This window comes from Typopeltis vanoorti, chromosome 9, assembly GCF_054136105.1.
Source record: "Typopeltis vanoorti isolate ZY-2024b chromosome 9, IOZ_Tvanoo_1.0, whole genome shotgun sequence".
Taxonomy (NCBI): Eukaryota; Metazoa; Arthropoda; class Arachnida; order Uropygi; family Thelyphonidae; genus Typopeltis; species Typopeltis vanoorti.
In genome coordinates, this window is record NC_143557.1 from 126,722,168 (window position 1) to 126,747,229 (window position 25,062).

The following is a 25,062-nucleotide window of genomic DNA, read 5'->3' on the forward strand; positions in this document are numbered from 1 at the left end:
AAACTGACAAGTAAAAATAAGGTGGTGGTCATTCCACTCGGCAGAACTTTGATTAGACCACATATGGATCTGACATATTGAGCACAGATTTGGTTGTAAGGCTCTGAAAAATGTTTAGAGGACTTAATACGCAGTATAGTTTGACCAAAGACCCTCAGAAGGCAAATCCATTCTGATAATAAAGTAATCACTCTGTTTTGTGGGATGAGTTTGTCTATTATTATTATTACGTAACACCTCCAGGGAGTCCAAAGACTAATCGAGGGAGCGCACCCACTCCACAACTCTCCGTCTGCACCATTCCACCAAACGCAACTACTTCCATTTACACCAATGCCAACCACCACTAGTATTTTCACAGAAAAATCAGAAAAATCCATGCCCTTGGTGAGATTCAAACCTGCAGCCTTTTGGCTGGAGAGTAGATACGCTAACCTCTCGGCCAACCAGGCCAGCAACATTCTAGTTTTTAAAGTGACAACTATTTTGTTTGTATAACAGTTGGAGAACACGTGATTTCGCTTGTTGGTGATAAATCATTTATCCTTTCTCCCCTCAACACAAATTGACTCTTCTTGACACTCTGCCAGCTATGGTCCTTTCAACTGTGGGCAGACTATATCAGTTTTGTGGAATATTGGCTATAATGACAGGTTGAGGAAATGTAAATTGCATAGTTTGGTAAATAGATGCAGTAGAGCTGATATGATTGAGATATGTAAATCGTTAAGAGAAGCTTATCAGATGTACAGTCTGCGCAGTTAGCCTAGTGGCTATGCACTTCACAACCATATGCCTGGGGAAGGAGTGTCCTGGGTTCGATTCCTGTTGACAACATGAGCTTAAGGATCTTTCTCAGCCATAGCCAAGTTAGCCAGTCTTGGACATGGACAGCAGGCAAACCGGCCCCATGAACACACAGGCTACAGTCATAGGATGTAGCACCCCTTAGGACTGGTTGAGCCCTCCTAATGAGGGATCAACCAGTCCTAAGGGGTGGCTGAAGAATGGGAGAAACCCCACATGAATAAAATAAAATAAATCAGATGTATAAATTGCATAAATATTCCATGTATCTATCTAATAAGCTCCTCTTAACAATTTATATATCTTCATCATATCACCTCTCCTACACCTATTTACCAAATTCTATTCAATTACCATCATTCTTGGAAATTGTATAAAAGTGTGGTGCATGAGTGTGGCATGACTTTTTTTTTTTGCATGGAGAGTAATTGGTGAGTGGAATGCATTGGCTAATGAGGTAGTTAGTGCACAGACATTAAACAAATTTAAGATAAGGTATGACAGATGTTAGCTTGTTAGATTGCTTTGTATTGTTACCTTTCTCAATGAGTCTTAACTCTTGGAGGTGTTTGTTAATAATAATAAACACCTCCAATAATAATATGAAATTTAAAAGGAATATATCTAATTCCTTTTTTTTTTTTTGAACAAGAATGTGCTGAGAAAAGGAAATATGAAATCATGATTCTTATTGTCCTTAGAAATCACTTGTGATGATAATACACCATAATTCTAGTTATAGTATGCCCATAGATACGAGACCCTTCAACACTTCAGTGCATGTCAAAAGAAGGAGAATCCATACCGATAATAGGTTAATCAATCTGTCTTGTTGGATGAGTTGTTTATTATTACATGTCGGAAAATTAACTTCTCTTTTATGATCATTGTAGTTTTTAAAGTGGTAACCATTTTGTTTGTATAACAGTTAGAAAATTTTACGTATAAAGCATGTGATTTTGCGTGTTGGTGACCAATTCCTACATCGCCTTATTTCTTTCTCCCCTTCAACATGAATTGACTCTTCTTGGCAGCATGCCAACGACAGCTCTCGCTTCTGTGGTTGGACTATACCTCTCCAAATATAGTATGCGGTGTTTGGATAATTAATTAATGTACATAATGTGTTTTCATATGCAGTGGTGGAGCTATAGCTTTTGCCGCCCCTCCCAATACACACCAAAAATACTACAAAAAGTCAAAACGACGTATAGAGAAATAAATTAAAACACTATATTTATTTTTGAAGGAAAACTTTAATTTCAATATTCTAAAATGTTATTTTTCTTGCTTTTCTGTTAGCAAAATCGTTGATGACATTGGCCAAGTCTATTTCATAGTAATGTAGGTAATTCTTAATCAGTGTTATTTAGAAAAACTCCTCTCACAACTAGCAACAGTTAGAGCAATTGCGAGGAAAATTCGCAGTAGTGTTACAATATTTGGAAATCAGTTCTCGACAGTGATGCACACAGGGAGGAGGCCAAGGGGCCCTGCATCCCCCAAAAGAAAAAGTTAAGAAACACTAGAAAATTTTCCAAAATACTTTTCCTAATTTAAAATTCATTTTTTATTTATGTTGTGTCATGTCTTCTATTTCTATACTACTTATGAATTAGGGGTCACATAAGGTGAGAGAACCCTATAGCAGTGTTTCTCAACCTATGGTCCGCGACGATGGGACAGGTGGTCCACAGGCCTAAATTAACCAAATAAATGTATATATTTTAATTATCCAAACAAAACAAATTAAAATTGAATAAGTAAGTAAAAATTATTAAAATAAAATGAATACTTAAAATGAAAAAAAAAATAGCGGCAGAATGACGAGTAATAAAAGCGGGGTAAAGTGAAAAACAATATGGTTTTATTGCTTATATATATATATATATATATATATATATATATATATCTTAGTTTTAAGACGTTTACGAATTTTAACACTTTCGGTTGAATTTTATTGCTGCCGAGCGAACTCACACAATCTAATTAATAACAATACTTTTTAGTTAGATACTGTGTTTGCCTCTGCAACATATGGTTTTGCTTGAGTCTATATATACAGCTTAGTTTCCATATGAGGAGACATGTAATTTATTAATTAGTCTCGTTTTTATCCCAGTTGTTTCTAATTTCACTATTTGTTGAGAAATATATTACACAGACTGCTTATACCTTATTCACTGACATAACAAAAGTACTTGTTTTTCTTGCCTCTGCAATATAGTGGCTATTGGGGGAGGACGTGTTTTTAACCGTGGGATCAAGTTACTATCGCCCTGCTCTGAACGTGTCAGCTTTTTTCATTTGCGAGGTATATGCGAAACTTTTTAATTTCTTTTTTTCGAAAAGTAAAATCAGGGGTGAGAGTTATATACAGTAAGTGCGGTATTTCAATTATGGATAAGTACAGTGGTACTTTCTTTAAACGGAAAAATATCTCGGATGACAGTGATAATACAAAACGAGTTTGTAATGACAGTTTGTGTGTAGTTTCTGAAGAGAAAGAGGTCTGTAACGAATTCACAGAAACACAGAATTCCCATCAGTTGCAATGCGATAATATTAATACTCTTAACGAAAGGAAAGATTTGCTGACTTGCTGGACACTCGACCAGTGGATCGCATTCAAAGATAAATACAATTGATTAGTTTGTAGGAACATTTTTTTTTCTGTTTTGTGACTTTTCTCCCTTTACGGTAATTATGTGCATTATTGTGTTATTATTCAACAATTGTTTACAGTTTTGAATGTGTATATAAAGTCAATATCAACAGTCGTCTGATTACGAACGCGTGATGAAAGGGACAGGGAGGTTTGGAGCTTCCCCTGATAGTATTCAAAATGTAAATACATTTGGTTATTTTGTATAGGGCCCCCGAAACTTATTAGTTTAGAATTGAACCACTGGGAAAGGATTTGTGTCCACCTCAAAACTCTGAAACAGAATTTGGAAACATTTTCCGAATAACTTTTTATAAGAAATTTCTGTGATTTCAGGCTGGCAGTCATGAGAACGACCTTTCGTTATCGAAAAAAGAGCAGCTAATTGAGCTTTCAAGTGACTGGGCTTAAAATGCAATTCCGTGATCATAGTTTGGCTCGATTCTGGATCTCGCCTTCAGTGAGAAGTGAATTTTCCGAATTATTTGAAGAAGTCGAAAATCGTCATGCAGCTTTCTACAACCTATCTTTCGAGAAACGATTTTCATCGCTCCTTCAAATAAAAACAAAATACAGAATTTGTCTTAGTGTGTGTGTGTGTGTGTGTGTGTGCCGATCTTCGACTGAAATTGAACAATATTGAGCCAGATATCCAGCAACTCTGCAAGGTCGAGAAGCTCATCCATCTCATTAAAAGTAAATAGTATAATTATATCATTTTATTTATTTGTTTAATAAAAATTAAAACTTTGTTTTAATTTTTATCCACAAAATTTAATTTTTTATCTATATATCTGGCCTGGTTGGCCGACTCTCCAGCCAAAAGGCTGCGAGTTCGAATCCACCGTGGGCATGGATGTTTGTGATTGTCTGTGAAAATACTAGTGGTAGTGGTCGGCGGTAGACAGCGTTGGTGTAGATGATGATTGTAGTTGTGGTTGTTGAAGACAGTTGTAGAGTAGGTGCCCTTCCTCGATATGTCTTTAGATTACCTGGAGATGTTATGTAATAATAATATCAACAAGCTTTATATGTTCATTGTGCATCACATAGTTTGAATTTGGCACTTGGAAATGCTATATCTGTGACAAATAAGAAATTGCATTGGCATAATTGAAAAGGTACACAATTTCTTCAATACCCCTAAAAGACAGGACGTCCTTGTTGTTTATAATATTATAATATTAATATCTTTTAAGATTTATAATATCTTTATTGAGCTTGCAAAAAATATTTGCATGCACCTTACCATTGTCTAAAATAATGCAAAAATCTGACAATGACCTCTTAATTTCCCTAAATTTTGTTGATGATGTTGTGGCTCAATTAAATACCGTTCGTGAAACACCAGCTTCTTCATTTAAAGATATTTATGATGAAGCATGTATAAAAGCCAATAATTTTAATATTGACATTAAAAAGCCAAGGACTTCATCAAAACAAACATTAAGGTCCAATGTTCCAGCCGATTCTGTAGAAGAGTATTTCAGGAGAACTATTTCATTCCATTTATTGACCAAATATTGACTCAACTTCATGAACGTTTCACTCGGCACCACAACATTTTGAAATATATTTTTTTCTCTTCTACCAAATGGAAAAGATGCTCCAACAGCAAGTGCAATGGAAAATTTTCGTCAATTGTGTGAATTTTATGCCGGTGATTTGCCTTATACAAATCCATCAATTTTGAACGCCGAATTCAAGTTGTGGTATAAGAAATGTGGTATTCTGCATCAACATGCAAAAATGCCGTTAATGCAGTTTCAAAGTGTGACAAAATGATGTATTCTAACATCTATAACTTATTAAAAATATTTGCAGCGCTTCCGGTATCAACATGCGTCAGTGAAAGGTCATTTTCTAACTTACGCCTTTTAAAAACCCATTTAAGATCTACCATGACACAATCATGATTGAACGGACTGGCTTTGCTATATATATACACACAGAGAGAGATTAATGTAACCGCGAGTGAAATAATTCAAGGGCTTTGTAAAAAGAAAAGAAAACTGGGTTTTATTCTTTAAATAAACTTTTTATAATTACCTAATGAATTTTATTGAATGAATGAAATTTAACGAATTTTAGTTGAACGGATAAAAATATTTTTAATGCAAATTTAATTGTATTAAAAATATTTTTATCACAAAAAAATTCTTAGAATGATCAATATTAAAATAAATAAGGCCGGATACACCGAATAAAAATTAAAAAATATATATATATATATATTGCCGCCTCTTTGATCAGCCGACTGCTTACAATTTTGCAGTGAGCGCAGGCTAAATGCTTGCCTGCAGAATGTTGTGTCTAAAGTGAAACGGTGAACGGTTTATATGCGCAAAAACGAATTTTCGTACAAAATATTTGTTGCTAATTAACCAGTCATATGATACGTATCTCAGTAGCCTACTGAGATACGTATCATATGACGTATCAAGCGTCGTTCTGTGAAAGAAGCAGATATTAAGAAACAAATTGGGGCTGTTAATAAATTTGTTAAAATATTCTGATGCAGATTGCAACCCACTTGATACATCAGAAATCAGAGTTAAAGAACTGTGCACATCCTCCAGTTTGCATTAAAGTACTATTGTAACTATTGAACAAGATAACAAGACGCATGATTTAAGTGAAAAACAGTTAGGAGAAGATTTAGTTGTAGTTGACCACGAAACTAACACGTTGTTAATCTCTGTAAATTTAGAAGATCCAGGTGAATGGGGAAATATTGATGAAAAATTACGAGTTGTTTTAATTGAAATGGGGCCTGTTCAAAAGAAAAATATAATACATCCCATAGATACATATGGTCGTAAATTTGGCGACACGTATTATAATAGAAAAATGGAAAACAGGGAGCTCGTGCCAAGAACATGGCTCATTTATTCCAAAACTTTAAATTCTGTTTTTTGCTTTTGTTGCAAACTTTTCGCACCTACTGAATCAAGTAGTCTGTAGAAGGTTATAACGATTGGAGAAATGTAAGTACAACTTTGCATAGACATGAGACTAGTTTAACTCACATGAAAAATTTCGTAAAATGGAAGGAACTTGATAAAAATTTAAAAAGCAAACCTACCATTGATTGCTAGACTCAAAGCATGTATGAAATGGAAAAGAAACATCGGACGAGTGTTTCAGAACGCTTGATTGAAATTATAAAATTCCTTGGTAGCCAAAATTTAGCTTTTCGCGGATCATCTGATAAATTATAAGAAAGGAATAAAGGCAATTTTTTAAAATTAGTCGAACCGTTTGCGAAGTTTGATCACGTTATGGAAAATCATGTTGAAAGGGCCCTGCAACGAAACAATAGAGTACACTATTTGAGTAAACACAGTCAAAATGAAATATTGGAAACTTTAAGTAACGCAATCAGGAATACAGTTTTATTATCAATTCGAAAATCTAAATATTCCATAATTTTAGACTGCACACCTGATGCAAGTAAAACAACAAATGATCGTTATTATTCGCTTTGTTTCCTGTGACAATGGAATTGTCAAGATCAGGGAAAACTTTTTAGGTTTTGCAGATATATCAGATTCTAGAGGACGTGATTTATGTGCAACAATAATGGAACAACTGGAAAAATGAGACATTCCCATTGAAGATATGCGAGGTCAAGGGTATGACAATGGGGCAAATATGAAAGGGAAAAAATATAGGCTCCAAAATTTGCTTTTGAACAAAAATCCTCAAGCTTTTTACGTGCCATGTGCTGCTTATACTCTAAATTTAATCATTAACGATGCAGCCAAAGTGAATGCAGATACAATTAGTTTCTTTGCAATTATTCAAGAAATATACAATTTCTTTTCATTCTCTTACAAACGTTGGGCAATCCTTTTGAAGGTCGTAAAAAATTTAACATTGAAACAGCTGTCAGAAACGCGATGAGAAAGTAAAATTAATGCAATCCGCCTTCTACGATATCAGTTAGGAGAAATTTACGATGCACTTTTTGAAATTTTAATAAATAAACTCAGCATGAAGCACAAACATTATGTGCTAAAATAAAGGACTACAAATTTATTTGCTCTCTTATAACTTGGATGATTTACTTAACAGAATAAACCCTGTGAGTAAAATGCTTCAAGACAAAAATATGAACATTACACTTGCTTTAGAATCTATCGAAAACTTAAAAAAATATTCTTACAAGAGTATCGATCAGATACGAATTTTAAAGAAATTCTAAAAACGGCAAAAGAACTGAGCGAAGAGGTGGATGGAGAACAAGAATTTAAAACTTGTACGGAAGTTCGACGACGAAAGAAGACACAATTTGACTACGAGCATCATGACGAATCGCCAGAAGTTAAATTTAGAGCGAATGTATTTTATACACTTCTAGATGTTGCAATGTGTTTGTTAATAGAACGTTTTGAACAACTAAAAACATTATGATAATTTCAATTTCTTGCATGGATTACTACAAATTAATAACCAAGATTTATGAAAAAATTGTGACATTTTAGAGATTCGCTTGAAAGACGGCGACAATAAAGACGTAAATGCAATAGAACTATATGACGAGTTATGTGCTTTCCTGGATACTTTTCGGAAGGATAATTTAAATATTCAAAACTCTTTCGATATTCTTAATTTTATTGTCCAATAATTTATCTTTCCCTAACTTTTCAGTTGCTTTAAGAATACTATTAACCTTACCTGTTAGTGTAGCGAGCGTTGAACGTTCCTTTTCCAAGTTGAAATTGATTAAAACCTACTTAAGAACAAGTATGCCACAAAAAAGGCTTGTTAATTTTGCGTTAATAGCTATTGAAAATGATATATGTGCGGAATTAGACGTTAAGACCATTATTTCTAATTTTATGAATATGAAATCAAAAACCCTAAAATTTTAATTAAAAAAAATTTAAGTATATTTATGTAATTTAATTATTTTCTGTTTTTCTGTAAAGATGTTATTTTTTGAATACTTATATTAAATGTTCTAATTATTTCTGAATTCTTTTCTTATTTTCTCATCTATCTTGAGTTTCTTTTATTTTCCTAAAAGATAGTTCCACTTATAAAAATCATTAAAAAAAAATTACAAGTTACTAAGAATTTAGTAACTTTTTACATTCTAAATTTAGTAATTTAGAATGCAAAAATTTTTTAAACTTTAGTTCAAATAAATTTTAACTTTAATTAAAATTCATTTTAATTTTGTTAGTGATTCAGGTCAGTGAGAAGGCTATAATCCCTGTATCATTATATTCAACATTAAAGTGAAGTGGATTTATCAAATTGTGTTTTAACTTTTGAGAATTGTTTGAATATTTGGGTTTTTAACGATTATCTTGCCTAGCCAACACCCCTGGTTCGTTACATTTAGTGAACCAAAGTGTGGCTGTTCTGTCAAAATTTATTTAAGAAATTTCAAATAATTTAAATTTTTATTATCGTAAAAGAACCACACACGCCTGTATCGTTACATGGGCGCTTAGATAGAAATTGCATGCGGGCAGCAAAGACCCTAGCGCCGGTTCTGTTCTCTACATTCAGAAGTTATTTTAATCCTATGCTTCCCCCCAACCCCCTTCTCTTTCCCAAAGCAGTCATTGAGAAGGATACTTCCAGCATCCTTTTGTCAACTATAGAAACCAGAATTTCTGGCATAAATGATGCTTGGATTTTTTTTTTTTTTTTTTTGAAAAGGAGTATTTAAATATTATTAAAAAAATATGGTTGTAGTTAGTCCAGTAGGTGAGTTTTCTAGGTTTAAAAATATGGTATAACAATGAACTGGACAGACATCCAATGATGATTTGAAACACAAGGACATTGTGTTTCAAATCATCATTGGACTTTGTTTTCCCAATTGTTAAAAGAGAGAGAGAGATGACAGTTATTCTTATTTCTTAAACAGTTTTTAGAAAAGAGAATTCTAGTTATTTTACAGTATCTTTCCATGATTTCCTCTCTATTTCCTTTTTGTTTACATGGAAATCTGGTGGCAGTGATAATAGATTTCTGGATAAGTTAAGCTTGGTAACTGTTTTAAATGTTTGGCATTAATATGATCTTCAATTTCTTAATTAAACAAAGTGTCTTCTGGCATTGTTTAATAAAATATTAGAGACAAGGAAGATCATTTGAATTTTAAAACTCTAAAAAACCATAAAATATACAGAATATGCAAAAATATGTTTGTATATTCTTCAATAACAATTGTTAATATTTGAATGGATACTAGATTTATATCCAGGACTAACTCTGACTTGTGGCACATAAAGTGTATTCCATTTAACTTAACACAAGAAAAATAACCATGATTCTAATTTTTTTTTCTTGAATTAATCATTGATTTGTATTATTCTTTCATATGGTAATTGTGATAGTTTTTTTTATAAAATTAAAAAAAAAGTTATTAGATTGTTATTGTGAAAAGGAATACAATCTTGTCATTCTTAAAAATGATGTTGTTTAGCATCTACCAAACAATTGTATTAAGAATAAGTATTGTCATTAAAATTCTGCTGTTGTCATGCAGAACCCACAAAGTAATTTTCCTGTATAATTATTGTTATTATAATTTTCCTCATAAGAGTGAGGTTGTGTATTCACAGTGGCTTATCATGAAACGCTTCAGTCTGTGTTTCAAGTGGAACTGATTAACATACAATGTTATCACATAGATGTTCCGGTATAAACTGCTGAACCATCTGAATTACATACTGCATGAATTTCTATTTGTTGACTACAAATGGTTGAGTTTCATTCAAATGATATTAAATTGGTAGTGGTACAGGAGTTTGGGTTCCATTCGAGCAATATTATAAAATTAATCAAAGTCTCACAGTTATTACAAAAAATAAAAAAACCTCCTATTATTATGTACAACTTGTAATGTTAGTTAAACTGAGCACTACACATTTCAAAAGGGGGGGGGTCTTTTGCACATCATGTTGTGTATTTGCATTTTTATATTTAATAAATTTATTTAAAAAAAGGTGATGTTGATGAGACTAGGGATTTTGGGTGTTGATGTTTGGATTTATGGTATATAATATAGCTGTGATAACAGAAACAAAAAAAAAAAAAAAGAAATTAAAAGGAACAAAAGAGAAAGATGGTTTTACCGTGCTATATAGTGGAGTGGACTAACACATCACATCTTCTAATGGAGTGGCCATTTTAATCGCTAATAAATGGAAAAATAGAATACAGAATCCATTCTGTATTCTATTTTTAAATTATCAGATCTTTGTTATTAATTATAACAGTTAAATGAAATACAAATAGAAACTACTTTAATATAATAGGAGTATATATGCCCCTGAAGAAGATAGAAAAGTGGATTCTAAACAGTTTTATGAGGATCTACAAACACAGCTAAATAAATGTAATAAAAATGACTATATATTAATAGCTTGATCTTAATGCTGGAGTTGGTGATAATCCAATCCAAAATGTTGGAAGTTTTTCCACTTGGTTATGCTACAAATTAAAGATATCAAGAAATCATATACTTGGTTTAATCCTTTATCCAAGTGTAAGCAAACACGTTTGCACCTGAACTATTTTCAGGACTGGGGTAACTCGTATAAAGAAGCTAAGACTTCACATCACTTGCCTTAGTATCCTGTAATGCAAAGCACATATCCTTACAAGTATGTATAATGCTATGCATTATGGGAAGGGTCACTACTCACCCAGGCCTTTATTGAGGTCTTATTGATTTCGACCTTTATTGAAGTCTCTTCAGTGAGAGCCAGACCCAGATGTGATACCAAGGTTGAAGTAATGCAGAAGTTATATTTTCATATGAGTTGCCAAAAGGTTTCACACCTTATTATTAAAATATCAATGCATCCTGCACTTCTCAACTAGACGTGCTCTCTCCTTCCTGCGCATACACTTTTGCATATAAGTGCAGGTACAATAGTTGCCATGTGTGATTTTTTTTTTTTTTTTTGAGCTGCATGAAAGCTCATTCTCTTCAAATTTGGAAAAGTGAGGATTTTCAAAATGATGCTTTCTTGAATGCACATTGATATATATAATAACAATGGTCAATAACTATGAGACTTTTATACTTTCAATAATTTTAAAATAACTAATACGGAGGCTGTTCAATAAGTTATAAGACTATATTTATACAGCAAACAGATTACCTTTAATTGTCATCATTTACATGGTCTTTTTCAAAGTAACTACCGTGAGACGCGATGCATTTGTCCCAACGTTGCGTCCACTTCTTAAACACATGTGAAAGTCTGTTTTTTGAGAGTTCTTTCAAAACCACCTCTGCAGCTTTTACACATGCTTTGTTGCTTTCGAAATGGCGGCCTCTTAGTGGTTTCTTGAGCTGAGGAAACAGCCAGAAATCACACGGTGTGAGATCAGGACTGTATGGAGGGTGTGGTAGGATATCTATGTTGTTCTTCTGCAAAACGTCCACTACACCACCAGCAATATGTGGCCTTGCATTATTGTGGTGGAATAAGAAACCATTCTTCGGCAATGGATGCTTCCTTTTGACGTGCTGTACCATTGTCCGTATAATATCCGCATAGTATGAGCTGTTTACAGTATTCCCGGGTTCTACAGTGTGTTGGTAAACAATGCCTTCGTAGTCAAAAAAACATTATGGTCATAACTTTACCAACCGATTTTACAGTTTTTGCTTTCTTGGGGGTAGGCAAAGACGGATGGTTCCATTCACTGCGTTGTTGTTTCATTGTAGGGTCATCGTGATACAACCAAGCTTCATCTGCTGTAATGATGCATTTTAAGAAGTTGTCTGCTTCTTGTTCCAGTCTTTCTTTCCATTCTGTGCACACATCCACTTGATGCTGCATTTGCTCCGGTGTCAAGAGTTTGGGAATCCATGAGGCGCAAACACGTTTCAGTCCCAAATGTTCAGCCATGATTGAGTGAACACTTCTCACAGAAATATTCAGGACAACATGCAGCTGGCGTACTGTAATTCTGTGATCCTCCTTGTAATCGCCGCTATGTTGATCATTGTCTCTGTGAGACGTTGAAGGTCTTCCCTCACGTTCAAGATCTTCCACATTTTGCCTTCCTTCCTTAAAAGTTTCATGCCAGCGAAAAGCACTTGCCCTTGACATTGCTTCATCGGGGAAAGCTTTGCGTATCATGTTAAAAGTGTCCGATGCCGATTTTTGCAAATGCACACAAAATTTAATCGCATAATGCTGTTCCAAGGATGCTTCCATTTCGACGACTGGTCGCGTCTTGTAGGCGCGCCAAAACAAGCTTGCGTTTAGTCACGTGACACTGTCACACATCAGCCCGTATATGCCATCTATCAACCTCTTTTGTTAATGCAGACAGCAACATTTCTTTATTCCACAGAAATTAATATTGTGATGAGTGGTTTCGCGACAGTAAAATTAGTCTTATTACTTATTGAGCAGCCCTCGTAAAAATATAAATAAATATACTCGAAATGGCAGAGGAACAATATCTATAATTGATTATGTCATTACTAACCAGAAACTAGCTCCAGGTGTAAGAGATGTACATGTTTACAAAGGAAATGAAATTTTTTTCCAGATCATTACTTAATAGTTTCTGAAATAGAAATCAGGAGTTGTCAACGAAGACCTCTTGGACAACATGCATCGTGACATGTAAATTAGTCACATGTTTGTATAAATTGGAGCAATATGATGCTTCCAAGTCAGTGCAACTGTGCCCCAGTGAAATGGCTGTGAGAAGGGAACTAACAAAGTTTGAAAGAGCCATTGTAGAGCCAGGTAATACCATACCAAAATGGAAGTGCACACTCACCGAACGTGACCGTAGAGTGCTACGAAGGATTATGTAAAATAAAAACCACCATTCATTGCCTGACATGATGAATGCAGAGGTATGGGCTTGACTGGAACACAAATCTGTACGAAAACATTCAGGACTATGGCTCACAACATGGATTTTCATGGTAGGATTACCCCAACCAACATGCACCATCGTGTTCAGTGGTGCAAAGAGCATGCATAGTGGGATGTGAAAGCTTGGAATGCTGTGTTACAGAGCAACGAATCATGCTACACCCCTCTACAGAGCAGATGCCCAGATAAAGATATAGATGAAGAAATTAAAGAAATTTCAGAAAATCTGTGGAACAGTTAAAAGTACACTGAGTAAAAAAAAAAAGACAAAAAAGTCAACTAGAGAGCTAGATATTTATTATTATTATTATTATTAAACCTCATGGAGTCAAAAGACTCATTGCAGTAGGTCTTACTGTTACACACAGTGTATTATACCTCACCTTAAATATGTTCACTCTCTACAATCTCGGGCAGTACATTCCAATCACGCACCACTCTCCATGCAAAAAAACCTGCTTCTCACTCCCTTGCTCTCACTTTCCTTATACAGCTTCCAGGGATGACCTCTTGTTCTCTCCCTCTCTTCACCCATTCTTCCCTCCCCTACATTAATCTGGTAATAATCCCTTAACAGCCTATGTGTCTCGATCATAACACCTGTCTTCTTTTTATCTACCAATTTCTGCAAATTGCATTTTCTCAATCTGTCTTCATATGCAACTTTCCAGAGACCAGAAACCACCTTAGTCAGTTGTCTCTGGACCTTTACCAATATATCTTCATCTTTTTGAAAACCAGATGACCAAATCTGTGCATGGTAATCCATGTGAGGCCTGATCAAAGCCTTATACAAAGGAACCATAACATCCTTACTACTTACAAGTCACCCTCAATATTATGCCCATTATCCACTTTTCTCAAAATTTTAGGTCCTTGTTGACAATCACTCCCAGATCTTTCATCTCCTCTACCTCTTCCAAGATATTTCCACTAATTTTGTATTCTACATCTTTGTTATCCAAATTTCAAAACCTTGCACTGTGCAACATTGAATTTACAATCTACTCATTTACCTATTCAGCCCATGCATTCTTGTCCTCTTTCAAAGCCACAGCATCCGCTCTACTACTGATAGTTCTCCCCAACTTTGCATTACCATTCATACCTCTCCCAATATGATTTACATACAAATTAAACAGCAGTGAAACAAAAACTGACTCTTGGCATACACCACTAGTAATTTTCCTCTTCTGGTATATCGCTCCTTCAGAGACAACTCTCTGATACCTATCAGATAACCAATCTCCAGTCCAGTGCACTAATCAACTGTTTAGTCTCATTTGTTCCAATTTAATTACGAGCTTGTCATGTGGCAATTTATCAAAGGCCTTTGCAAAATCTAAATATACCACTGTGTATATATTACCCTCCAGTGCATTTGTTACCGTATTATCATAAGTAAACCATATTATCATGTTAACTGATTGCTAACACACGATCTTCCTTTAACAAAGCCATGCTGGCCACCAAAGAGTATTTTTCTGTTGTCAACCCAATTCTGAATCTTGATCCTAACTAACCTCTCTACCACTTACACCACAACTCCAGACTCACAGACTGACCTATAATTCAAAGCCTTAGTCTTATCACCTCCCTATAGAACTGGAACAATTTTGCCCTCTTTCCACTTCTTTGGAACTTGGGCCAATGCAAGACTCAGAATTAAAAAGATTGCAAAAGCTGTTGTTAACTCCCTGGAACTTGTTGAAAGTTTATTTTTCACTTGGTTAGAGTACCTTACCCCAGTCCTGAAGATACTTTCAGGTGCAAACTTTGTTTGCTCACACTTGGATAAAGGATTAAACTTAATTTATTAAACTCCCTGGAACGTTCCCTCAAAACATATGGTGAAATAGCATCAGGCTCTACAGCCTTATTAAAATCAATTTTATTCAATTCCTCATACACCTCCTGTTTACTAACAGTTCCTCCTCCTTTCCCACTCCATTCAAGTTCTGCCTGATGTCACATTCACAAGAATGATCAAGGAATATAGACAGAAATGGAAAGAACATAAATTTATGATGGAAAAATATCATCTACCAAAAGAGGCAAATAGATATAGACCAAAGAGAGAGAGAGAGACCAGCTGTAATATAAAAAGACCTGTGAAACTTGAACAGGCACATGCCTAATCCTTGAAGAGGAGAAGAAGAAACATCAGCTAAAGCTATGAGGCTAGTGGATTATGTTTGTTTTTCTGGGACTGGTTTGCCAGTTTTGTGGAATGAAAAACCTATCCTGCCTTCTCTGTGGGATTTTGGGATGATAGTATATAGGGAGTTGAAGTTCAGAAGGATATATTGCAAAAAATTGACAAAATGATGCAAAGGATTATTGCTTAATTGTTGAAAAATACATCAGTAGGTATAAAGAAGTTATCTCTTTTCATAAGGCTTTGATATGATCACATTTGGATTGCTGCACGCAGATTTGTCAGATCTCTGCACAATAGTCAAGATGGGGACCGTATCAAGGCCTTATAACCTTCTTATGATGATCTTCTTATTTTTGCATGTTAGTGTATTCTTCAATAACTATATAATACATCATCATCATCATCATCAAATTCCTGACATGTACCCTCAAGGGGTGTACAGGATATGATAGTACTACATGAAAAATTTACATCATTACTAACTTCCCATCTATAATTTTCCTTCAAATCAGTCTGTTACTTGTCAAGACTCCGACATTATCAGATCTTATATTTCTATCATCTAAGGCACTTTGTACTGTGTCAATCCACTTATATCTTGGTCTTCCTGGGTAGTTTTCCTGCCAACCTGGCAGAGAACACTTGTTTTGCTTAAGGGTCAAAGCTGTATAACAGAGGAAACCTCCACACAGCCTTTAAAGGAATGCAAAGAACTGACCAGGACTTCTGACCTAATGTCCAATCCTCACCTTCTCGTGGTGCAGCCTGTTGGGTATATACCTGGATACTGAATGAACAAGGATGGGCTGGCAATTTGGGATTTAGCCGACCAAATTGTATTCTTATTGGCTTAAATCAAAATACAAAATTATGGTAAAACTACATAATCCTATGAATTATTTTAGTCACTTTTGCAATATGACCTTTAACCTGGAGTCCACTAGCACCCACAAATCCCTAGCCTCTGTAATTTCTTGCACTTCATTTCTATCAATGTAGTACATAGTTGATAGTCTTTTTATTCCATAATGTATAACCTTGCACTCTGCTACATTAAACTGATGGTCATTCTTCTTTGCCATAATGTTAGTCTCTATAACTCGCGAAATGTATGCGAAATGTACGCTTTGTGGAGTGCGGTTGGTGTATGATGATAATAAAGGAGTGAATGTGTATAGAAAATGTAAGGAAAATGACGAATTAAAGTGTATTTCAGGTCGTGAGTGTGATATTTTTGTCAAACTTCAGAATGAAGAAAATAGTGATATGACAAGAAATGGTGAGGTTGTACCAGAGAACTGTGAGGGCATGAACATAGAAAGTGTAAATGATGGTATTAATACAGAGCAAATTAATGGTTTAACAGAAAATAAAAAAGATGCTATGAGTGAGATCATGTTGTTGAGCAGAGCGATAGAAAGAGCAAAGCAGCAGCTAGAGTGTATGAACAAAAGCCTACTTAGTGTACCAGCCAATAATAAAAAGTATGATAGGAAAAATAAGAGTATGAGTGTGAACTTAAACAAAATGAAGGAGAGAGTGCTGTATGGAGATTTGTTAGTACGAGGTGTGTTAGTAGAGGATTTGACAAAATCGTACCAACCTGGTGCGACCATCAAGGATGTAACTGAGTCTATTAGAGAGCAAAAGGAAAGGGTGAAAGAAATGTTTGTTGTGGCAAGTATGAATGATTTGAAAGGAGATAAAATGGAAATGATAGAGGATCTATATAAGAGGATCTGTATAAGATGGATGGCTTGCATTTGAATGGATTCGGTGTAAGGAGACTTGAAAAAGTGTTGTTGAATGAAGTGGATGTGCAGAATCAGGGAAACTAGATTTATTAAGGGGGGGGGAGTAGATATGCAGACCTTAGGGAGGCAGTTGAGTGTATGAATGAGTATAATATGCCTGAGTGAATAAGGACAACAAATCAGAATGGGATAGTTAGTATAAGGCATCAAGGTAGGGATGGAGCTAATGGGGGTCTGAAATTCATGTATACACTAATGCTAGGAGTATTAGGAGCAAGAAGGAAGAATTTTTGGCCATGATTGACACTTCCAGATCACAGGTTATTGGCATTAGTGAAACATGGCTGACTGTAGATGATATAGCTAGTGGGGTTGAATGTGATGGGTATAGTGTGTTCAGGAATGACAGGGAGAATAAAATGGGGGGAGGAGTATTGTTGATGAGCTGCAGCCAAGGAGAACAGAAGTTAAATTGCAGGATAGAGAAAAGAGCACATTCGAGGCCATTTGGTGTGAGATTGTGGCTAGCAGAACAAAATATGCAATTGGGTGCTGCTATAGACCAGGTGATGGAAAAGATGGTGGAGATAGTATGCACAAGCAAATAGAAGAAATGAGTGGAAGGAGGGTAATTATTATGGGAGATTTCAACTATGGTCGCATTGATTGGGGCGAGGAGAGGACACACGGGAGGAAGGAATTGGATTTTATGCAGTTATTAAGGGATAACTATCTGCGACAACATGTAATGGAAAATAGTAGGGGTCAGAGAGTGCTTGACCTAGTAATTGCATCTGAGGATTTGGCTGTAACAAATATGACCACATTGCCACCAATTGGTGAGAGTGATTATAGGATCTTGACTTGGGAGGTGGCTAAAGGTGTGGAATTTACAATTAAGACAGGGTACATGTGGAATTATCGGGCTGGTAAGTATGACAAGCTTAGGAGTTTGATTAGTTCAGTGCCATGGCATGTACAACTGCAAGGGCTAGAAGTTGATAGTGCATGGGAGGCAGTTAAGAAGTGTTTACATGAAGCAATGGCTGACTGTATACCTAGAGGCCGAATAATAAATCAAGTAGGGGTTAAATGGAGATGAATAACACCATTAAGCTTGAAAAGCTTAATGCTATGCATTAAGGGAAGGGCCCTTAATGCATAACATTATACATATCCGCAAGGAGATGTGTTTTGCATTATGGGAGATACTGAGATAGGAGTGATGTTAGCTTGGTCCACCTTGCTACGAGTTACCCGGTGTTGTACTACCTTACCCCAGTCCTGAAGATATTTTCAGGCGCAAACTTTGTTTGCTCACACTTGGATAAAGGATTAAACTAAATTTATTATAGTCTAACCAAGTGAAAAAATAAACTTTCAAGAAGTGTTCACTTGTTTGCTGATGATGCAAAGTTGGGTAGAGCAATTGTGAGTGCACAGGATGTCAAAATTTTACAGGATGATTTGGATCATTTGGAGGACTGGGCTAGGGAAAATGGATGTCAATTTAATCTGGCAGAGTGTAAGGCTATGCATTTTGGGGTGAAAAGAATAGCAGCAGTATATCACATTGGTGGAGCTGTACTCCAGGAGATTGATGAGGCCAGGGATTTGGGAGTGTTGGTGGATAGGGATTTGAAGTTTAGTGGGCACATTGCAAAAGTGGCTAAATTCAGCTTATCAAATCACTTGGCTTCTGAAAAATACTTTAACAAGCAGAGATAAACAAGTTATCGTTCCTCTGTATCGAGCCTCGATAAGACCCCATCTAGACTACTGTACCCAGATATTGGCACCAGGGTTTCTTCTTGATGGGGAGGTGGAGAGGATCCAGAGACGAGTGACCAAGATGATAGCAGGTCTGTGGAATGAACCTTATGAGAACAGGTTGAAGATTTGTGGGTTGCAAAAATTGGTCGATAGGCGGAAAAGGGATGATATGATTGAGACATTCAAATTACTGAAGGGTTTCTATAAGATTAATCCAGAAGATATTTTTGAGAATAGGACTGGTGGTGGGATGACAAGGGGCCATACATTGAAGGTGGGCAGGAATGTGGTTAGCAGGGGTGTTAGAGCTAGGTTTTTACTTGGAGAGTGGTGAATGAGTGGAATAAGCTGCCAGAGTCTGTTGTGGGTGCTACGACCGTGAATGAGTTCAAGGCGAGGTATGATAGATACTGTGTGAATGTCGAATAGTTGTTCTTGACATGATGTTAGGGCCTCCCTTGATGAGTCTGTAGACTCCTTGGAGTTGCCCGGAATAATAATAATAATAATAACTCATGGTTTCAATTACTTTATCATCACAGATGTCTATAGAATCAGAAGATTCATTGTTGGAAGTCTTTGCATTGCAATACAGTATTTAAACCTTGCTGTAAAGTGCTGATATTTTCCATGTCTCCCAACATATAATAAAAGAAATATTATACTAAACTATCTGGAGATCTAATATTAATTATTATTGTTCTAGGACCTACCTTTTGGCACCAGTACTACAGGAGAGCTTCTGGAACCCGACAGTCTCCTATTGACATCATAACATCACTGGTGGAAGAAGATCCAGATTTGCAGCAGCAGCCTTTATCATGGAATTTTGTTCCTGAAAACTGCATCTCAGTAACAAATACTGGTGCTGGTTGGAGGGTAAATGTTGATGGCAAAGGATCCCGTGAGTGATAATTAATATCTCTTTATTAATATATTTTTTACATTTATTCATGTAATAGGCTTCTTGTAATTTCATCCATTTGAAGTCAAAAAGGTTTTAAATTAAACCTCTTATTGCATAGATGTGTCAAAACATAGATGTTGAAAAATCAAATCATTAAGCTCGATATTGTATTCTGAACTTGTGAGCAGTCTGATCTACTCACGAATTTAGACCTTTCATGGACAGCTCAACATGGTTAAGCTACTCATTAAAATGTGAGACTATGATTTTATCTCATTGTCTCTTCATAACATCTTTTTATAAAAATTAAGTTATAAGTTTAGCGTTTATTCAATGTTTAATTGGGTTTTAGTACTTTTTATTTATCTCTCACGTGCATTAGTTATCAGCTGTTTTGCTCATAAGAGGAATTATAGTTCATGGCTGTATAAAATTCCTTAATGTTTAAATGAATGTTTCGTTATCTTTAATAAATCTTATTCAAGATGCAGACTTGATTAGATCAGTGAGAATAATAATTTTGAATTTAAGCATATACCATTGTATTTGATGCTTGTTGTATGTATGCACATAATAGATTGCTGAAAGATATTATTATCTCTCTATATATTAGTATCTCCATGTAGTCATGAAGACTCATCATGGGAGTCTTCAAGATGAGTGGGACAGGTGGTCCCATGACGATGGGATAGGTGGTCCGCAGACAGACTTAAATTAATTAAATAAATATTTTTTAAAATTATCTAAACAAATTAAAATTGCACTGTGTAGCTCAGTGGATGTGGCGTTTGCATACCACGGCGCTTGGCCGCACGAAGGAAGACTTGGTTTCGAGTCTAGTCGGTGACTAGAGGAAATTTTTCTAAGACTTTTTTTCGACCGGTTCCCGAGTTAGTCGATCTCTAGCACAGGCAAGCGGGTTTTTCCTCCTGGAAACTCGGGTTTTTCGTCCCGTAAACTCAAGAAAATCGACCGTAGAACCCACATTATTTCAGACATTAAATATATTGTGTTAGGGTTAGGGACCACGAGATGGCGGCACATTTGAGCCGTCTCTCTTCACTGTGTACCGTTTAATTAGTGATAGCCTTGGACCATCTATCTCTGATTGGTACCAGTGGAGAGTGAACTGCCCACTCAGTCTCCAAAAGTTAGATAGTGCTAAATGGCCTCGCTTACTCCCTGTATACGGGAATAAAATGGCGTTAGCTGATTTTTTTTTTTTTTGATTAAAATTGCATTTTGAGATTAAAAGATTACCAGCTGTGTACTGCATTGATGAAACAGTATTCCAAGAGATTGATGAGGCTAGGGACTTAGAAGTGTTGGTAGATAGGGAGATTAAGTTCAGGGGACACATTGCTAAGGTGTCCAAGATTGCACATAGGACTACTTGGTTGTTGAGGAACACACTGACATCCAGAGATAAAGAGGTTATTATTCCCCTTTATAAAGCGTTGATACTTCCACATTTGGATTACTGTGCTCAGTTCTGGTCACCTGGATTCCTTGGAGATGAGGAGGCTGTGGCGAGGGTTCAGATAAAAGTGACTAAGTTGGTGAGTGATGTAAAAAAAATTGCTCCCTACATTGATAGATTGAGAGCTTGTGGATTGCAGAGGTTGGTTGATAGGCAGAGAAGAGGGGATATGATAGAAACATTTAAATAACTGAAAGGTTTTTATAGGATTGATGCAGGGGAAATGTTTCAGCTGTGTGATAGTGATGAAAGAACAAGAGGTCATCCCTGGAAATTAAAGAAGAGTATGGTTAACAAGAGTGTCAGAACAAGGTTTTTTGCCTGAAGGGATATGACAGATATTATTGTTTTGCTAGTTGGGGTCTCCCGCGATGAGTCTATTGACTCCATGGAGATACCGTAATAATAAGTAAGTAAAAATTATTGAAATCAATTGGAGACTTAAAAAAAACAACAACAAATATCGTCAGAATGTTCAAAGGCTAAATTTGTAGTGACAGAATGATAATTATAAAAGAGGAGTGAAGTGCACAATAATATAGTTTTATTGCTTCCGCCTTCCCTTGCTGTTTGGTCAGATTTGAAGTGAACATGTGTTATCCACATTTCAACCAATGGCTTGTTTATTGATTTTTATTATTGAAGGTTTCCCTTCTTCAACCAAGTCTCAGTATATCTTGAGAAGTGCTAAGTGATACTTGGACTATGTGTGTCCTGAGTTAACCCCCAGTATTATATATTTATATATTTTTCGAAACATTTTTTAATAATGGAAAAGTGGCTTAGGACTAGGACTTTGAAAAGAAGGGCAAACGAAACAGGTGATGCTAATCCTAATTGTGATACTAGTGTTGTAACAGCGAGTAAATCTGATATTATTAAAGAAGAAGAAACAAGCAGGTCAATGAAAAAATACAGTAGGAAATATAACAGTTCATATTTGGAATTCGGGTTTACTTGGTGTGGAGATGAAAGTGAACAGAAATCTCACTGTGTTTTGTGTTATGAAGTGTTGTTGAACGAGTGCATGAAACCTGCAAAGCTCTGACGACATTTAGAAACTAAACATTGTGATGTGAAAAATTAGCCAATTGAATTTTTTCAGCAACACTTAAGGACATTAAATCATGAGAAAGATATAGTTTCGGCCATGGATTCCATTAATAGCATTAATAGATGTGGTAAAAACAATGTTTGGCAAACAAGTTACTAAAAGATGTTGATTTGATTCCTCTGTCAAATGACATGTCAGTCACAGAATGAATGATATAGCCGGTGACGTAGAATCTCAGTTAATCGAAAGACTTAAGAAGAGCCCTTATTATGCGTTACAAATAGACGAGACTACTGATGTTACAGTTAATATGCTACATAAGATATGCGCATGATAACAACATTCATGATGATATTGTGTTTTGTAGAACTTTGCCATCCCGAACCACTGGAGAAGAAATATTTCACACTCTCAATAATTACATAATACACAAAGGGATCCAGTGAGAAAAATGTATAGGCTTCTGTTCGGATGGAGCTCACACCCATACGGGCAGGTATAATGGGGTTGTTTCTATGGTCAAGAAAGTAGCTCCAGATATGAATTGGGCGGGGAAGCGTTAGCCTCCAAAGGAATGCCACCAGAATTTAAAACTGTGCAATATAATGCTGTCAAGCTAGTTAATTTTATTAAAGCTCAACCGTTAAATAACAGGTTATTTTCAGTACTCAGTGATGAAATAGGCAGTGAATATATACAACTTTTGCTTCATTCTGAAATTCGCTGACTTTCCAGGGGCAAAGTATTAACAAGTTTATTTCATTTAAGGCACGAAGTTTTGTCATTTGTAAATGAACGTCATTCTGATTTTGCATCACTCCTTTTTGACGAAGCATGGTTATCAGCACTATCCTATCTTTCAGACATTTTTTCGAAATTAAATGAACTAAAACTCTCCCTTCAGGACAATTCTTTAACTGTTTGCCTATGACAAAATAAAGGCATTCGAGAAAAAACTGGTTTTATGGATTAATTATGTAAAAGACAGACAATTTACATCTTTTCCAACATTGGAATCCTTTTTAGCGGAAAATGATATTTTTGTTGATTTTGAGTTTCTGGAAAGGGTTTGTGACCACCTCAAAACTCTGAAATGGAATTTTGAAACATATTTTCCAAATAACTTTTATAAGAAATTTTTGTAGGCTTGCGATCTATTTTTGGCTTGCTGTCACAAGAACGACCTTTCATTATCGAAAAAAAGAACAGTTAATTGAGCTTTCAAGTGACAGTGGACTTAAAATGCAATTCTGTGATCTTGGTTTGGCTCGATTTTGGATCTATCCTTCAGTGAGAATTGAATTTCCTGAATTATCTGAAAAAGCAATGAAAATCGTCATTCAGTTCTCTGTAACCTATCTTTGTGAGAAAGGATTTTCATTGCTCCTTCAAATAAAAACAAAATACAGAAATCGTCTTTGTGTGTGTGTGTGTGTGCTGGTCTTCGACTGAATTTGAACAATATTGAGCCAGATATCCAGCAACTCTGCGAGGGCCGAGAAGCTCAACCATCTCATTAAAAGTAAGTAGTAACATAATTAGATTGTATTATTTATTTGTTTAATAAAAATTAAAACTTTTCAATGATGATACACTTTTAATCGTTTACTTCCAATTTAATTAATTATGTTTCCATATGTATTAAAAACATGCTTTTAGATTTATTATGTTATAAATGGCACAGTTTTCTGAGATGTTGGTAATTCCTACTTAGGTTTTTAAAAAAATTACCAAAAGTCAAAATTGACATATAGGGAAATAAATTAAAAACACTATGTTTATTTTTGAAGTAAAACTTTAATTTCAACATTCTAAAATGTTATTTTTCTTGCTAATCTGTTCACAAAATCGTTGAAGTCTATTTCATCACTCAGTTGCTGTTTTGTAGACAGTAATCGTCCCACCTACACCTCTGTAACTTAGTGGACCGTATCATTGTTTTCAGCATTTTACTTGTCCTTGGCTTTAGAAAGGTTGAGAAATGCTGTTTTAGCAGATATAATATCTGATAACTTTGTTTAGAATCAGCCATTCAGATGCTCCATCTTTTAGATCTTTTTCTCATTACTTATTCTAAGCCTTTTAATGAAGTAATATTACTTATTCTAAGCCAGGTGATGAAGTAATATCTGCAGCTGAGTACTGGTTTGTGTATCAAGGGAAAGACTTTTTTTCTCAGAGTATTGCAAATGATGTAGCAGCGTTGTAACACACATATAAGACTTTGTGGGGAATATGTAGAATAATGTGTAATTTACATGGGTATAATTCATTCCTTCATGGCGATTATTATCACAACTTTTCAGCACATCCTGGTAGATTCCTTTTACATAGGAATACTAATTAACTGGAACCTAACTGTGGTCTAGATTTATTGCTGGCTGGCATAGATGGACCTAAACAATTTGTATAGAATCCTGCTTTTTGAACAAAATTACTAGAGTCATTTGAAGGTGTGATGGTATGATGATATTTATAGTGATCAAGAAGCTACACTCATAAACTCGGTCATGAATTTATTTTTCATTGCTCATCAGTACAGCCATCTTTGTTGTGTGATTCTGACATCTTGAATTTCCT

General features: G+C 35.3%; 1 protein-coding gene across 1 annotated transcript in view; it reads left to right on the forward strand.

Annotated features, from left to right (window-relative positions):
• LOC150103516 (carbonic anhydrase 7-like) overlaps nucleotides 1–25,062 on the forward strand; it is a 124,401-nt gene that overhangs the window by 24,587 nt on the left and 74,752 nt on the right. The window contains exon 2 of the mRNA XM_090398239.1: nucleotides 19,748–19,945. Within this exon, the coding sequence (XP_090254365.1) occupies nucleotides 19,748–19,945 (198 nt within the window). The remainder of the gene's footprint in view (nucleotides 1–19,747; nucleotides 19,946–25,062) is intronic.